This window comes from Lipotes vexillifer, unplaced genomic scaffold (assembly GCF_000442215.2).
Source record: "Lipotes vexillifer unplaced genomic scaffold, Lipotes_vexillifer_v1.1 scaffold1063, whole genome shotgun sequence".
Taxonomy (NCBI): domain Eukaryota; kingdom Metazoa; phylum Chordata; class Mammalia; order Artiodactyla; family Lipotidae; genus Lipotes; species Lipotes vexillifer.
This window is the reverse complement of record NW_006799734.1, coordinates 3361981-3376220: the sequence shown is the minus strand read 5'-3', so window position 1 is coordinate 3376220 and position 14240 is coordinate 3361981. Positions and strand designations below refer to the sequence as shown.

General features: G+C 58.6%; 1 protein-coding gene across 1 annotated transcript in view; it reads left to right on the top strand.

Annotated features, from left to right (window-relative positions):
- Positions 1–14240, top strand: part of PLEKHG4B (pleckstrin homology and RhoGEF domain containing G4B) — a 29344-nt gene that overhangs the window by 14797 nt on the left and 307 nt on the right. Inside the window, 18 exon segments of the mRNA XM_007471930.1 lie at positions 1–36; positions 383–481; positions 1094–1236; positions 1745–1883; positions 3629–3775; positions 5654–5815; positions 6441–6793; positions 6913–7167; positions 9501–9753; positions 10700–10742; positions 10745–10788; positions 10858–11034; positions 11625–11799; positions 11802–11848; positions 12441–12486; positions 12489–12620; positions 13846–13962; positions 14008–14084. Coding sequence (XP_007471992.1) covers positions 1–36; positions 383–481; positions 1094–1236; positions 1745–1883; positions 3629–3775; positions 5654–5815; positions 6441–6793; positions 6913–7167; positions 9501–9753; positions 10700–10742; positions 10745–10788; positions 10858–11034; positions 11625–11799; positions 11802–11848; positions 12441–12486; positions 12489–12620; positions 13846–13962; positions 14008–14084 — 2445 coding nt within the window.

Here is a 14240-nt window from a genome sequence, read left to right as displayed (position 1 = left end):
CCCTACAGCCACAGCGCCTGAATCTGCTTCCGTCGGGTAAGGTGCAACTCACAGCTGCCACACATGCCAGTCTCCTAGGCTTCTCCTTAGATGGATTTTAAAATTTAAATCAGAAAAGGGCACCCCACCACCAAGTGTCACACCTGTCATAGTCGCCATCAACAGTCTGTTTCTGGACAACCACACCATGGCACACTTGAGAATGCCACTGAAACCCCACCCTGGGCAGGGGAGGAACTTCTGTAGATGTGCAGAGGTCACCGGGCGGCCGCATGGCAGGCTTTGCAACCTGAGATGGGTTTAAATGTGGGAACTCACAGCTGCTTGTTTCAACGTCTAACAGAACCTGTCTTTATGTCTCCTGGCTCTCAAACCTCAATAGAAGCTGGAGCCCTTCACCTCAAACTGCGAGGAAGCCATTGTTTTCCTACAAAATTCAGTCCACTCCCTGAATACCCACAGGACCCCAAGCACAGCACAGGTAGGTTCTCGTGTATTTTATTTTATTTGACAGATAGGTGGGAACACAACAGTTTGGTCAAAACCATCATCCTTAGCAAAAATTTTCAAGCCCTTTTTCATTCATAGATCCCTGTCAATTAGCAAAAAACTTCCCTTGTGACCAAAAAAATCCCACTCTGCCCAGAAAAGAAACATCACCACTACATTTGCTGACATGCCACCGAGGCACAAGTGATTTGCTGTCAGGAGTGAGTAATTCAGAGGAGACACAGAGGTGGACTGGCTGGAGGGACCTCGACGGCCTAGGAACCAGGGACCTGGAGATGCCTCCTGGTGCCCAGGGTGTGCAGCGAAATCCACGGCCTCATCTAAATGCCAGGATCTCCTCCTGCTGCCGCCTTTAAGCTTCCCTCTTTCTTTCTGCCCTCAGACCTCCCTTCCCTTGGGCAAGGGCATCTGGAGCTGTGCTACGCTCCTATGGGGACTGGGCGATGTGTGGGGTGCGCCAAGCCCACCCGCTTTTAGCTCGGTTGACAGAGCAAGGACATGGGTCACACTGACGTGTCCACTAGCGCTAGGCTTGGGAGGACTGGAGGAGGGCTTCCAAGCGCGTTTCTCCCACCCCGGGCAGGAGGTCGCAGAGTTGATCGGCAAGCACAGGGCGATGATGAAGCATGTCCTGGAAGACGCGCGGCTGGTGGCCCTCCGGCTGGAAGGCGGCACCGTGCTGGCACGGCTGAGGAGGGAGGCGCACGGCGCCGGCCAAGACTACCAGTGAGTGTCCCGCTGGGGCCGCGCTGGACCGCGGCCCAGCCGGGGCGATTCCCAGCGCTCTGCCCAGTCACGGGAAGCCCGTCTTCATCACCTGCAGTGTCTCCAAGGAGTTCAAACCTCCATTCCTCTGACGGACACACTGTGCTGACCAGAGATTAATTCCCTTTGTAACTAAAGGAAGCCTAGCAGATTCCTTGGAAGGCTCAAGTGGAGAAAGGTCACTTCCTGGAATTCAGCATCCGTCCTAACCAAATGCTTCCTTGCCTGTTGCCTCCCAGGCACCGGGTCCACCCACCCACATTTCCCTGCCACCTCCGGGGTGCCCGCACCTGTGGCTGGCAGGGTGTCACAGCTCACAGGCGTGTTTATGCTCTGCTCAGGCTGTGGGCCTCCTCGGGGGCTTCCGTTTTTGTCAGATGTACAGAGTGCAGCTGGTGTTTGTAACCAGGTGTCACCGACTCGGGGCTTGCTGTGAACAAACACCCTGACAGCTGCCTTCTCTTTCCAGGGACACCATCGAGGCTGCCTGCAGGCTGTACGACCAAGTAGACGAAGAGGTCCACAGGCTGGTCCTCGCCTCCAACAGGTGTCTGCAGGCACTGGAGGAGCTCCAGGAGCGAGGACGCCAGTCAGGGCTCCAGGGGCAGGTGACCATTCAGGGCTCCAGGGGGAGGTGACCAGTCCGGGAGCCAGGGGGAGGTGACAGGGCTCCAGAGTGAGGTGACAGTCAGTCAGGGCTCCAGGGGGAGGCGACCAGGTCAGTATCTGGGAGAGGTAACCAGTCAGGGCTCCAGGGGGAGGTGACAGTCAGGGCTCCAGGGGGGAGGCTACCAGGTCAGTGTCCTGGGAGAGGTGACCAGTCAGGCTTCCGGGAGGTATGGAACTGGGTTACCTGAAATAACCAGTGTAACACTCGCTGTTTTAATCCAGATCTTCTTTATATTCATACGCACTTAACGATTTCCAAAAGCTTCTGTTTTTCAAGTAAAATCCTTATTATTTTATCAGCCATTGTTTCCTGGTTAGTAAATGTGAAGCCAGGACCCCCAGCCCAGCCAGCAGCATAGGGGCAGTGAAGAGTGGCTGGAGACTCTCTGGACCCTCAGCTGGCCCTGCATCCTCCAGTGTCTGGTCACCGTGGGGCAGTCAGGGTGGGAGGGGCGCCGCCCCCAGGGCACCCCAGGCTGGTCCCCAGGACAGCCAGCAGTCACGGTGGGGTTGCACACTCTGTATTTTCCCTCCCTGGTCTCCCCACAAACAGCCCTAGCGCCCAGCCATGGGCCAGTGGGGGGCCTGGGTGGTGGGAGATGGTGACCCAGCTGATCCAGGCTGCAGGGAAGCACAGACAAGGGGCTGACCAGCTCACCTGGTCCCGGTGGTGGCAGCCTGGAGCATGGCAGACTCGGGACACCCCAACCTGGGGGTGGGCCCTGCCTGGGGCTCCTCCAACCCGCTCCTCAATCCTGTGGGGTCCCCCGTCTACCCGTAGGGTCTATTCCCTGGCCTCTGGGGCCTCCTCCATCCTATGGGGTCTACTGTTTCTTATATATTATGTATTTTATTAGAAAATGCCCTCCAGGACTTCCCAGGGGAAGGATGGAAACTCTAAGACCTGCACACCCGATGCTGTCTCTTCTCCATCACAGTTCTCAGTAGTTTATTCTCCCGCCGGAACAGAGGCACCGTACCGGTCATTTAGCCTCATGGGTTGCAGTGGAGAGTCTGCTCTGCTGCACTCTCAGCCTTGGGCTGGGCCCTGCTTTCTCCCGGGAATCTCGTCCACCTCTGGTCCTCAGGCCGCCTCCGCCTGGTGAGCAGAGGCTCCTCCTTTGCCTCCCTAGGCTCTGGGGATTCTGGGGTTCCTTGATGAGCACCCCCGTTTCCCAAATTCCACGCTTCCTGCTGGTCCGCTCGTTTTCTTCCTTTTCCGTTTTCCACGTCGCTGGCCTTTTCCTCTACTTTGAATAGATTTTATCGACTTTATCTTCTAAGCCCACTTGTGTGTTTTTGCTTCTGCTCTAACGTTGTTAACTTCCATAGGGGTTTTGTTTGTTTATTCCTCTCAGTGGCCCTTCTTTACAGCACCTGACTTACTCTTGGCTGAAATACTGGTCGTGGTGTCTGCCCAGCCTCTCTCCCCTCCGAGGGGGCTTCTGCAGGCCTGTTCTGGCTTCTCTTTTTCATGCTGGAGGCTCTCCTGGTGATCCTAGGTTGCCTGCCTAGCTCACGAATGGGGTGGGGCCACTAGAGGCCCCTGCCGGGCCCACCTCCTGGGCTCGTGGGCTCCTCCAGAGATGCGGCCTCCGACCCCCGAGGGGAGGGCCTGGCTGCATGTCAGGGAGGAGGTGAGACTCCGTGTTCCCGTGGCCCCTGACCGCCTCCCTCTGTGCAGAGAGCACCCGGGCCCTGCAGGGTGAACGGCGCGTGCACTGGGGCCCCCACCTCTCGCAGCTCCCGGTCATCACCGGGCCTCACCTCGTCGTCAGCTTCACCACCTGCACAGGACGCCCGGGCCCCCAGCGTCCCTCCTTCCCAGCCTGTCTGTTGTCCCCATCCTTTATACCTCGAAAGACGTTACTGAAGCTTTGGCAGTGTTCCAGGAGGGATCAAAGTTAGATATGTTTTAGTCTGCTGTCTTCACCCAAAGCTAAATACAATTTAACCTAAAAATGGGATCATCCTATATAGCGTGTTAAGTGCCTTTTTTTCCTGAGCAATTGCACGCACACTGTGGAAGAATTAGGACCTAGGTTTTAGCCACAGTGAGATCCTGCCTCACGCGCTCCTCTGGTGGCCCTGAGGTGGGGCCGCGTGGGCACGCACGCTGCTGGGAAGTCCCCAGGGCTCTGCCCTGCTGTTCGCTATTGCAGACATCACCACCTGCACAACAGCCACTTTGTGATTGTTTGCAAATTCCTAGGCTGGGTCGGAGGGTCAGGGCGCACACCTTCTGAGGTTTTCAGACATCTGCCAGCGGCCTTCCAGACGGCTGGCCCAGCCTGGGCTCTCGGCAGCCTTTGGAGGCCCGCTTTCTCGTTTGCCAATCTGACAGGTGACGATAAGGTGTCTCATCATTGTCTGCGTTCGGATCTTTTATGCTGCAGTTGAACCTTTTCTTCCTACATTTATTGGTTATTTTTATTTCCCTAATAAATTGCTTTTTCATGTACTTGGCCAGTTTCTCTACAGTTTGTAATAGTTTCATTATGTCACTCCTAATCCTTTGATTGTGTTGCAGATATCTGTAATTTGCCCTTTAACTTTGCTTATGATTTATGTGGCTTTTCCTATCTTTCAGTTACAGAACGACTAATGTATTCCATTATAAGACTTTCATGGCTTGAATTTCTCCATTTAATTTTTCAAGCCGACTGGAATTTATTTTTTCTCGAGGTCGGCAGTGGAACTCCCCCTCTGAGGCGCCTCTGCCCTGCTGAGCATTTCCTCTCCTCTACCTGGCAGTTCGAGGACTACAGGTGCTACCTTGCAAAAATCTAGGTTTGATGGTTTTTCCCATGACTCTGCCCACAAAGAGCACGTACTCTGGTCTCCCTCCTCTGCTCATACACCTGAGTTCATTAAATACAATTATTGTCCTCATAGATCCAGCCCAATCGCTCCATTTTTTAATAGCAAACCTCTTCCTGGGTGTCTAACGACCGGATGCCCCTGCATTGCCCTGTGAGGGTTTGCTTCTGACGTGCCCGCGGTGAGCGCAGTGCTGTTGCCGTGGGAACTGCGTCTCTAAAGTGATGACCGTGACCTCATCCGACTGCGAAGGTGCAGGCAGGCCTGCCATTGCCCCTTCGTCCCTCCCAGGTGCCACCAGCCTGAGGAATGTTTCTGGAGTTTGTGTAGCATAGTAACAAGTTTCGAAACTGAAACTTCTGGATCCATTTTTCAATGATCTTAATTTCCACTTCCAAACAATTAAAAGTTATAAACTTGAGCTGTGGAAGTCTGTGGTCATCCCAGTCCCTCTCCAAGCCAAGCTCATTCACTCCCATTCACAGATCGAAACATCACGAGTGAGAACCGTGGTTCAAACTGAGGCCGAGTAGCCTTCGGATGCGCTCAGGAGATGCCGTTCAGAGGAGGCGTGTAGCTGTAGGAACCGGATGCACTGGCCCCAAGGCAGCATCTGACACCTCCTTTGTCCTCCGAAGTCTTAGGGCCGGACTCCTTAGCACATTTAAAAGTAAAACCTTCTTTTCCTACGTAGATCACATCGTGGTTTGAAAAAGAAAGAGAGAAATTCCTTGGGCCTTTGGAGCTGCTCTCTCTGGGGAACGCAAAGCAGTGGCAGGCGTCCCAGGCTCTCCCAGACAGGCTGACGGTGGGTGCCCACCAGGACACACGCAGGGACACCCAGGGCACTGCTGGGGCTTGTTCTGACTGTTTGCTCCTTGGGCCGCAGCAATATCGTCCGAAAGGGCTGCGGCTGATGGAAGAGGACTTGCAAGGCGCAGAGGAAGGGACCCAGGACTTCAGAAGGAGTCTGAGCGCCAAGGCCGGCCTGGCTGAGCGGAGGGAGGGCGAGCTGGCCAGGCAGGCCCTCAGGTCCAAGTTCTGCGAGACGGTAAGAGCCCCGGCCCAGTCACTCCCAGGGTGTGCACGCGTTGCCAGGTCCTCGCTGCGGACTTTCGCTGCGAGGTGGGCGCCCCCCCGCCAGGCTCTCCATAGACCTGTGAGGGGTTTATTTATTGTACCAGACAGACAGCCCACGAGGACACGTGAACTGTTCTTTCTGTTTACCGGCTCAGTTATAAAAGTCCACTTACTGTCAAAGATCCCAGAACGATTGCTGCAGCACAGCCACACCCGCACTCTCGCTAGCGCCCTAGAATTCCTGCCGTTAGGGCGCCAGGGCCAGAGTCCTCAGGAGCACAGAACCCAAGAGGCCAGGGCAGGCCTGGAGCTCTCGGCCCGAAGTCCCTGGCCCATGGGTCACACATCAGGCGGACCGTCTCACGGCCTCTCCAGCCCTGATGCCCATGGTCGAGTCCGGCCAGCAGTTGCCACCGCGAGCACAGAGTCTTCCTCTCACTCTGGCCTCTGGCTCACCCTGGTCCTCGCTTTGGGCGACGTGGTCAGCAGGCAGAGCGTGACCTGAGTTTACTCAGGGTGCTGGCTCAGGCCACCCAGGCCACCTTGGCTGTGACCGTCCTTCACTGCACTGACCGGTGCCCTCCTGTGCCGGGAAGGTGAGCGGGCGGACGCTGCGGTGCAGTCAGTGCCTAGAGCACCTGGACCCAGAGCTGGTCACCGAGGATCTGAAGCGCTGTCGCCGCCAGGCCGTGCAGAGCTTCCCCAGGGCGAGTGTGGTGGTGGTGGGCCCCGGCGGCCACTGGGCGCTGCCACGGGGCCAAACCTTGTGGCTGCAGAGCCGGCAGACCCGACGCCACTGGCAAGAGGCCCTTGGAGAGGCAGCTCCGGGCCCCGGCCCCCTGCCTCTGGGCTGGAGCCCCCTGGAGCACGAGCTTGCCCAGGGACCCGAGGGGCAGCCCCTTGAGCCTTCCTGGACCCCTCCTGCTGACCCCGAGGGCCGAGCTGGGGAGTGGGCCTGACTGCTGCCCGGCCTCGCCAGACAAGCTGCCGTGTGTGGGCAGGGTGAGCACCCGCGCCCAGGTGTGCACGCACAGGACAGCAGCGGCACCTGCTCCCCGCCCATCCCAGGAAGCACCCCCTGAAGAAAATTAGGAAGAAAGCACAAAGCTTCGCAATTCCTCGGCTTGACAGTGGCCCCAGCGACTCCCTCCGGCTGGGCCACACTGGGGTCTTTATCAAAGGCCTGGAGGTGACCGGCACCGCTGTGGCCTCAGAGAAGCGGCCCCCGCTGAGGCCACCTGCCGAGAGCCCTCGGCTCCCTCAGAACCGGAGTCTGTCCTCTCTCCCTAGGACCCACTCCTCCGAGGAGGATGGGAAGGGCAAGCTGGAAGGTGAGGCAGATGCCCTCAACCTGTGGGCCTAGTGGTCAGTGGGATCTAGAGACCCAGAGCCGTGGAGTGCCCTTCCACAGCGTGGGAAACCCACGGACGCCCCTCCAGGCCTTCCCCGTCAGGTCCAGGCTGAAGCACTCATGTCTGATTTTAAACAAGACATTAGTGATCTCCCTGTGCTCAGAACTGAACCTCTGAGAGCCGCCTCCTTTTTCAGGGCGTGTAGTGGCCACACCCACTCTGATGGTTAAACAACCAACTCTAGTTGTATAGGGCTCATTTCCAGAAAATTGCAATAAGCAAATCAAGCCCACAACGTGAAGAAATTACTTTAGAAACTGCTCTTAAAAAAAGTCTGTAAGTATTGAGGTGAGAGGTGTGTGCCCGTTTATCTGTTGCCCAAATGAAGTTGTCCGTTTAGTTTGTTAAATCTTTAGGAAGATGTTTGCAAAAAGATACTTGTTAACTGTCTGGATAAAAAGTGGTCAAGGACCCCACCCACCCCAGTGACAGTCCGTGACGCCAGCCTGGCCTCCCAGCCTCTGGGTTGTTTGTCCCTGTTTGCAGTGAGCCCTGGCTGGAGGGGGCGTCCCCTGGTTTCCTTTGCTCATTCGATGGGTCCACATGTGTTTCCTCCAGAGAGCAGCTCGAATCTGAACTGAGATGGTTACAAAATGCTTTTTCTGAAACAACCTTCAACCACCTTGTTAAAGGTGGACCTTGTGGGGTGTGGGCAGGCCGCAGGGAGAGCTGCGGGTCTGTGGACGGCCTTCCAGCTCGTTGTGAAGGTGTCGGGGCAGCAGAAGGCAGGTAGGCGTGGCCCACTCACCAGGAGCCGCCTGGCCACCCGGAGTGCACGTCCTGGGTCTGGGAGGGAGCAGGTTGGCAAAGCTGTCCTGCCTTTGCTGCTGGGGATGGGTCCCCCTCCCGCCATTCACGGGCCTCAGACCCAGCAAGCCCAGGCCTGGCTGTGGGGACCCCGCACACAACCTTCAAGGGAGCGAGTCCTCCCACATGCCGGGGGCCAGGGCGGGAGTTTGCATGGACCGCCCCGTGTCCCCGGAAACCCAGCTGTCTGGAGGGAGCGCCTGCCGCTTGGTCAGCAGTCATTTCCCCAGAACTTTCCATCCTTTATGAGTCAATCTCCATTTACTTGGTCCAGATGCCCAGACCATGCTAGTGTGTAATTTTTTTTCTGGATATTGAGGAAGAACACTTGTTTTCGGTGAGTGTCTACAGAAGGTGACTCAGCGGCCGTGCGTGGGTGTGACAAGGGCACCTCGCGTGGCAGCAGCTGCGTTTGTCGGCACTGCCGCCGCCAAGGGCTCCAGGCCCCCGACCAGCAGAAGGCGCCGTCTTCCCAGAAACAAGAAGCACCTATAAAATCCGCGCTGCAGGTGTGCGAGAGGCCGTCCAGGGTCTGCTGCAAACAGGATGAACTCACGGCATTCTGACCACGGCATTCTGACCACCTATCGTTAGCTGCTTTTCTTCCAATTAAAAAAAAAAGTAAAGCAAAAAAAAGTAAAGACAGATAATGGCAGGAAAAACTCTACCAACCCCCACTGGTGTCATTAGGATGGAGTAGTTTCAGAAGGTGGCTGGTGGGATGCTCTCAAATAGGGAAGAAACGCGTAGTGTGCGTGGGGACCTCCAGCCCAGAGGGCCCTCCGCCTACTGTCCATCTCCGCACCACACTGGCCCCCAGGCCTACTCTCTGTCCTCTGCTGCAGCGGCTTCTCTGCATCAGGGTCAGAGGTCACTGAGTAAAGCTGACTTTTCAGGAACACCTTGTGGTAGGTTAGCAGCGGGTGTGCGCCAGAAACCAGTTTTCCCGCAAATCCCCAGCACAGCCTTCCTGGCAGAGGGCTCCCGCTGCGGGCGTGCGAATCTTCCTGCCAGAGCTGCCCCCTAAAGACGGTGCTAGAATCAAACCGTCTGGATTCAGGGTTGAAGTTAGGGAGCCTGCGAATCTCTCCTTTTCAGTTTCCAAAGGGATCTCTCTTCTGAAAAGGCCGTGATCGGCAGCGTGGAAACGCCGATGCAACAGCTTTCCTTCTGCTGTAACCTCCCTGCACTCCAGGAGCGACTCCAGTACCGGTGAGAGGACAGCTCAGGCGGGAAGCGTCTCGAAATTACTCATCCCCAAAGACGGGAAACCACGGGAGACAGTGCTTTTGTGTGTCTCCCGTCCGTGTATACCGCGTTCATTACTCCGGAGTTTCAGTCTCTTGTTTCCTCCGAGGCAGGAATAACGCTGACGAAGTGCCAGCTGAGGCCGGTGGCCGCAAGGCCTGAGCATCCCCGCGGCTCGCTGTCTTTCAGCAGCCGACCGCAGCACGCGATGGCCGAGAAGATCTCCACGGAGAGGCAGGATGTTAGGTCCTTAGGATATGTCATTGACAACTATTTTCCAGAAATGGAGAGGACGGACCTGCCCCAGGGCCTCCGAGGGAAGCGCAGCCTCATTTTCGGGAACTGGGAGACGCCCTACGCCTTCCACCGCGGGCGCTTCCTCCCGGGGCTGGAGCGCTGCCGGCACCGCCCCTGGGCCGTGGGCCACGCGTTCCTGAGATATGTGAGTCCCCAGCCCACTGTGTGGACAGGGTGAGGCCAGCCCCACTCGTGCTGGGCGCGGCCCACGTTTCAGACGAGTGGGTCCCTTGTGTCCGGGTCAGGAGATACGTCCCTGCCAGTTATGACCTGGCTCTGGACGCTTGGGCCTCAGGGTCAGCAGACGGCACCCTGGTCGAGAGCCCCTCAGCACTGGGGTTGCACCTGTGTCAGCACACCTAATCTGTCCACGACCCACCCCTCACAGCTAGCTGGCCCAAAGCAGCTTCCAAAATCGGTTTGCTCCCTGCACGTAGGAAGCCCACCTGGTCCCCGTCACGGTCTTCCTGTGAGCCTGCCCAGCTCCCCTTCCAGAGGGCCGCCAGACCCTCCTGACCAGCTCTGAGAGCCGCATGGATGTATAGATCACTCCGAGGAGACCTGAGGTTTTGATAAGTCTCTTCTCAACCATGAATACTGAGTCTTTATAAAATTCTTAATTTACTCTGAAAAGAAAGTTTTTTCAACAAGTAGTTAGTAACCAAACAGTTTGGGGCACGGGGCAGCATCTGTGCTGGGGGCAGGTGACAATTCTGCTTCAGCATCATTAAATATGAATTACCGTGACAAAAGCACGGGTGCTGAGGCACATCCCACATGTTGTGTCTTTTCAGCTCGCTCTTAAAAAATGCTTTTAGCCATCACGTGCAACTTCCATGTTGTTTTATGTTGACAGTAATCTTGAGACTTTTAAACGTTTAGACAGACTTGGTTCTTGACTGTTAATGGATATTTCAAACCCTCCCTCGGGCCCACCCTCTGAGCACCCCCTCTTGCCTCTTCCCTGAAAACTGGTATTTTGAGACTGAGTCTAGGGCTCCTACCACGTCCGGGGAGCCTAGTGCCCGCTCCCGACTGCAGCGAGACCCTGCGGAGCTGGGCGGCTTCTGACCCCAGCCCTCCCTTCGCAGGAGGAGCAGCTTGGCAGGTACGCGCTCTACAGCAAGAACAAGCCCGGGCAGACGCCCTGCTCTGCAGCCACGGCAACGCCTTCTTGAAGGTCGTCCCCCCGCCCGCGAGCCTTACCGCCCGGCCTGGCCCGGGCTGACCCTCTCGCCCGGCCTTGCAGGACAAGCAGCGGGAGCTGGGTGACAAGATGGACCTGGCCTCCTACTTGCTGAAGCCCGTGCAGCGCGTGGGCAAGTACGCACTGCTACGCCGGGCCCTGGTCCAGGAGGCTGGCGGCTGCCCCGCCCGTGAGCAGGCGCTGGGCGAGCTGAGGGCCATAGGACAGGCCTGCGGGGAGGCGCCCACGCTTGAGACCCCCCCCCAGACCCCTGCCCAGAGGGAAGGGGACACCCGGGAGAGGCTGCTGGGGCGGGAGCCACGGGAGGAGAGGCAGGCGGGCTCTCAGTGCTACACGTCGGTGTTTGGGGCTACTCTGAAATAACTGGATATGGGAAAAACTGAGCTTGGCCTTGGGCTGTGGGCCGCGGTGGGGCCAGCGCCCAGGGCCAGGAGGAAGAGAGGACCTTCCGCTCAGGCAGGACCGCCCCGAATTCCCCGTGGGCCAGGAGGAAGAGCGGACCTTCCGCTCAGGCAGGACCGCCCCGAATTCCCCGTCCCAAGTGAAGACGTGGGCACCTCATTAGAGCAGCGTTAGTAAGAGTTCCAAGACGACAGATCGGCCCCAGGTGGCCACCCGCAGACCCGAAGGCCCCCGAGCCCTCTGTCCAGTGAGCTCAGCCCAGCGATCTGGGACAGCCCAGGTGTCACCCAGGACAGGGCCGTCCACGGGAGGGAGGGGGGCACCTCCCATGAAGAGGCGGCCTGGCTGGGCGCAGTTGACCCTCACGCAGCCGTCGCCTCGTGGAGGCTTCGTTACAGGGGCGCGAGGTCAGGGCTGGGATGGCTGTCCTGTCCCCCTGAGAGAGGCCGGCCTGCCTGCAGGTGGATCTGAAGGAACAGGGGTGGCTGAGATGCCAGGACGAGTTCCTCATTCGCTGCAGAGGGAAGCAGCAGCTGAGGCGCGTGTTCCTGTTTGAAGACCTCATCCTGTCCAGCAGGGCCCAGAGGTGGCCGGGGGCCACGCTGTGTACGCGCACAAGCAGTCCTTCACGGTACCGCGTCAGGCAGGGCGCTGGGGGCCGGAGGGAACGCCAGGTTATTTGTTATTGCGGCTCTTCGGCTGAATTTTGGAGCCTGTGGCCTCCAGAAGCCGCAAGGAGCCATTTGTCCTTCGTGTTCCACGTCCCAGTCCAGGGGCTAGAAAACCAATGTCTCCTCGTCAGTGACTCCATTTCAGGTTTGGGTGAACGTGGGCAGAGCATAGAGGCGGCCTTCCGCTGGGCGGTCTCAGGGCCTCACCCCTCCCCCCAGACAGGCACTGGGGGTGAAGTCTCCCGGGAGAGGCCCCACTGCAACCCTTTCCCTGCCAGCGAGCTCATCGGAGGGGTCCTGTGATGACGCGCCAGGGAGCCCTTCTGGCGGGGGCACTGAGCCCTCACAAGGGAGCCAGTGTGGATGGCGGGGGTGGGGGCGAGGGGGAATGGGGGCCAGGGGCGATGGGCCCCCGGCCCAGCCTCGTCCACACCACTCGGTGTCTGGGTGAGGGGACCTCCGGCACGGAGGCGCTGGGGTCAAGCGTCAGCCAGAGCAGTCAGTTGTCCAAAGGGCAGGATCTGAGGTCCCTCACGGTGCTTGTGGCTGCAGATGGCACAGATCGGGATGACGGAGAACGTCGGGGACAGTGGCTTGAGGTTGAGATCTGGTTCTGCAGGCGGCGGAAATCCCAGGACACCTACGTTCCCCAGGCGAGCTCCGCTGAGGTCAAGACCGCCTGGACAGACGTGATAGGGAAGATCCTGTGGCGGCAGGCTCTGCGGAGCCGAGGTGGGCAGAGCGGCTGGAGGGCACTCGGCGTGCAGGGCCAGCTCGGGCTGGGCTCGGGCTGGGTTCAGGGCTCGTGGTCTGTCCGAGGGGCTCCTTAGCACCATCCATCAGCACACGAACACTTACTTCTCCTTAAAACAACAAGCAAGACCCCGGCCCCCACGCTCCGAGAGATGGCTCAGCCCCAGCTCCCAGACGCCCTCAGACCCGTGGCGTCAGCTTTCTGCCCTGCCCTGTGGTCAAGGCCCCTGGCCTCCTGGACGCCACGCCGATGGCCAGCCTGTGGTCTCCCCACAGGTAAGGCCTCCCACCTCGTTCCCTCCCCCTTCATGTCTGCCCCCAGTCCCTCCTGTCCCGAGTTCGTCACTGGGCCACCTCTGCCTACTTCAGAGTGGTAGCTCATCCAGGCTGGCTGCCACACGTGCCATCTTCATCGCAACCCCTCCCAGCCGGCCCTCCTTCTGGCGGCTCTGACCACCCCGCTGGGCCAGAGAAACCCTAATAAGCTAACACCCTGACATCCAAACGCGGCCACTTGGCACTCGGAGGCTACCACCCTGGCCAGGGCCCTGACCTGGCACCAGAGATGCCCCACGGCCTCCTCATTGCCACGTCCTTCTAAGTGTGGACCCCCCCCATGCACACAGACACAGGCACACAGGCATGCACAGATATGCACACACACAGACACATATGTTCACACCCAGAGACACATGTACACACGTGTGCACACAGAGACACGCAAGACACACGTGCACACAGGCACGCAGCAGCCTTGCTCGGGGCGCCCGGTAGGAGCAGCATGTCCCCAAGGCCTGGTGTCCCCTCCCTCTGGGGCCCCCAGCTGTAATCGCCATCCTCTTTCTTTGCTTGGTTTACCGAGCATTCATTCGTGCTCAGGCTCTCACCCTGTGCTTTGATCCCCTCTCAGTTTCAAGCGTGGCAGATACCTGTCAGTTTGTCTTTCCTGGAGCCATGCCCTGCCTGGAGGCCTCTGTCCCACTCCAAGGTGGATGTCCCTTCATCCACAGACGGAGACCTGCCCCTGCCCGGTTGGACACCCAGTTTCTATGGTCCCACGTCTTCCTTTTTCCTGGTTCACCCCCTTGGGCTCCCTGAGAGAGGCCGAAACGGGCACCTCAGCATGTCCAGTCCCCCAGAGACACAAAGTGGAATTAAACCCAGGGAGCTGCTTAGAAAACTCCCCCACACACTCCTATCTTAGAACTCAGGAAACAGGAGATGGCGCCCACGGGGATAGGCAGCAAGCCATTCATGGACATCAAGCCCAGCAACGCGGCCATAAGCGACCGGGCCGTCAGTTACACCGGGAAGGGAACAGGTTAGCGGCCACAGCCCCGGCTCCTGCTCAGCCCCGCCAACTCAGACGCAGGCGCCGCAGTGCGCCGGGCCCCACGGGCCAACACGTCGGACTGGACGGGTGGCGGCCCCATGAGGCCCGATGTGACTGCGGGGGAAGGAACCTAGTAGTTTTCTGGCTGGCCATCTTGTTCTTGAATCTAGGCTGCACCTCTACAACAGAGGCCAGAAGCCTCGTTTTCTGTCCCCGTCCAGAGGCACGGACCTGAGCGTGTGACCACACCGCCCCCCCCCCCCCCC